Source organism: Temnothorax curvispinosus, unplaced genomic scaffold (assembly GCF_003070985.1).
Source record: "Temnothorax curvispinosus isolate PA1 unplaced genomic scaffold, ASM307098v1 QBEX01017718.1, whole genome shotgun sequence".
NCBI classification, from domain to species: Eukaryota; Metazoa; Arthropoda; class Insecta; order Hymenoptera; family Formicidae; genus Temnothorax; species Temnothorax curvispinosus.
In genome coordinates this window covers 1,988-4,864 of record NW_020227498.1, presented here as the reverse complement: position 1 = coordinate 4,864, position 2,877 = coordinate 1,988, and the positions used below count along the sequence as shown (strand labels likewise).

At 44.8% G+C, this 2,877-nt stretch overlaps 1 protein-coding gene across 1 annotated transcript; it reads right to left on the bottom strand.

Moving 5' to 3' along the window:
- Window positions 1-194: 194 nt before the first annotated feature.
- On the bottom strand, window positions 195-2,492 carry LOC112467648 (DNA polymerase-like; the record flags this gene model as incomplete). Its single annotated transcript, XM_025036343.1, has 1 exon — window positions 195-2,492. A coding segment is annotated over one exon (2,298 nt), but the record flags the coding sequence as incomplete, so codon positions are not given.
- Window positions 2,493-2,877: the final 385 nt, after the last annotated feature.

Here is a 2,877-nt window from a genome sequence, read left to right as displayed (position 1 = left end):
AGCGATTTTCGTCTCGCTAATAGTGTACACTTCGTGCATTTTCGATCTTATGCACGACTGTGGTCGAGTCATTTCGATCTCATCGTTCAGACACCGCGTGTAGTCGTCGAATGTGATGGTGCGCGCAATGACGTTGCTTTTGACACTTTTCGCTTTTTTACAATCTTTTTTTGTTATCGACTCGCAAGGCGTACATTTTCGCCCTAAATCCAACAAATTCGGTCATAATGACTCCGTTGTTTTCATCCTTCATCAGGCCCGGCACTTTTTTATTGACGAGAGGCATATCATAAGCGTTATCTACCGCATAGTCACTTGTGTCGAACCTAACTATATCATGTTTCATGTTCTCGTACGCGTCGTCGCACTTGATATGATAAATCAAACTGTCCGTGTCGGTATACATGATTCTACACGAGTCGCGGTACAGGGGAGACATGTATTCGTGGTGAAATTCGTACAGGCACACCTTCGACAAGTCGAGGATGCACATGCCGACGTAGATCGGTTTGTCGAATTTCACCTCGAGTTTGCGCAGTTCAATGGCTACCAGATTTTCTGAAAACACGCTACTGCTGTGGAAATTCGGTCGCGCGATTATTGCCTCCGCGCCGTATCTACCCTTCCACGTCATCACTAATTTTACATCGTCGTGGTTTCGTACATTCTCCATTGTTTTTCCAAAAACAGCGTTATTCATTAATTTATATAATGTTTTATCGAACTCATTTTTGGCTTGTGTTCTGAATTTTGTATTGAGTTCGATGTAAGAACGGAGCCACTCAGATTGAGCAAATTGCAATACGCGATGTATTTTAGTGACGCGTAGACCATGGCACATGCACTGCTGCAGATTGCGATAATGGATGACATAACGCTCTTTATCGTGCAGCGTGGCGAGAAGTTTGTCCTGCCGTTTGCCGGGCGGTTTATCGCGCATCAGACAGAACGGTAGGTCAGCGAGCGCGTCATGTTTATCCTGCGGATACTCGAGATCAACTTCGAAAATATAGCCCGTAGGCGAATCCAAAGCGATCGCGTTAACGTCGAAATTTGACGCGTCTTCGACCCATCGAAACTCCGCGTAGGGCAGTGGCTTACACATCGCCCAGCCGTACAAGTTGTTGACATCGAAGTACATTAGGTACGACGATGGTTTCGATGAATCGTACGACTCCATATACTTGTTGTTGGCCTTCGCGTATCTGCCGGAACATTGACTCAGCCCGCCACAAATACCACGTTCGACAAACATGACCATGTCAACGTCGGTCAGCAGTTCAAAATTGATACGCGTATGTTTCAACATGGCGTCCCACGTAAAGCCTGGTAAAGTGTAGTAGTACGCGGGATCAAGTCCGTAACTCGCGACGCAGCTGTCGCGGAAATTTTTAAACACGTCGGCCAACAGCAAGGCATCGGTTTTCAGGTATAGATCGCTGTATTCGCCCAGGGTTCGAACGGAGAATCGCTGCCATACGTTCGCGGCGTGCGCGTAATCGCTTTCGGATACGGTGTCACCGGTCAAGGAACTGTAAAATGAATCGCGCGGCGGTAAACACGTATCCTCCAGCTTTTCGACGCTGTCCACGTATTTGTATGGAAAGACACCTTTTCGCGTCAATAATTCGAAATCGTTGTCGGATAACGTGGAAAATTTTGAACGTATAATTTTTAATTTATTATTATCTAGGAAAGATGCCAATTTTGCGAGACTCGCGCTAAGAAATTTGTACGAGTCGATAAATCTTAACTTTATATCGTTTCGCGAATCAGATTTTTCCGCGGTGTCTTTCACGTGTTTAGTAAATGAGATGTACTTTTCCTTTGTTATAGGCAGTACATCGATCTTGCCTTCGAACGCGGCAGCTATCTCCTTGATAATAAAGTGCGCGTCATAGCCCGACAGATTGTAAAATATTACTGGGATGAAGTGAGAATCCTTATAATTCAGATTGCACGTCGAGTGTGCTGGACCTCTGTACCGCCCGGTCAGGTGGCAAAGATCGCGCACTTTATTATCATCAGGTGCGAATTGTTGTTCGCATATATGACATTTCGTCGCGCTGTGAAATGTCTCCCACTCGTCTCGCGTTAGGTCTACTATGCATACAATGTCGGACAAGATGTTTTTTACGCGATGCGCCAATCCGTTGAGTTCCTCGACGAACCACGCGACACAGTCGTTATCGCGACGAAATCGATACGTCGATAACATTTCGTCGTACGAACACTGTACGTAGTATGCTATACTACATACCCGATGATGTTGATAGGCGTATGACGCGTGTTCCGTATCCGGTTGTGTCTTCTGCAGCACGCACTCCAGATCGGCGTACACCACGAAGGGAAGTCGCTCTTTCCTGCTGTGGTTCTTGAAGCTGAGCCACTTGTTGTCCTCGCTCGGTAGTTGGATTGCGCATTTGTTTACCTTTCGACATTCCATGGTGTGGGCTTCCAATTTCATGCTCGAACTAAAGTAGTGAAAACATCTGTAAAAAAAAAACACAAATATTATAAATTTTTTTACAAAAAATATAAAGTGATATATATTATTAATAAAAGTATAGGTACTTACCGATCGCAAAAGTACTTTGTATGTCCATGTTTATTAATTTGTGAGCTCACGAGGCGGGATAGATGTTTAATCCACGCGAAATGTCCAACATTGTCGTCTCGTGGGTCCTGCATGTACAGCAGATTCACATGTTTTTTATCAATCGTGCGGTCGGTAAGCCGTATCGGGAGAACGTTTGAAGTCTTCTGTCCCTCGATGATATAGACATTGACGGATATATCGTTGAGTCGTTCGAACTGTTTAATTTGCCTCAACGTCATTGGGAACTCAATGTCTTGTAAATTCAGTACCGTTGAATA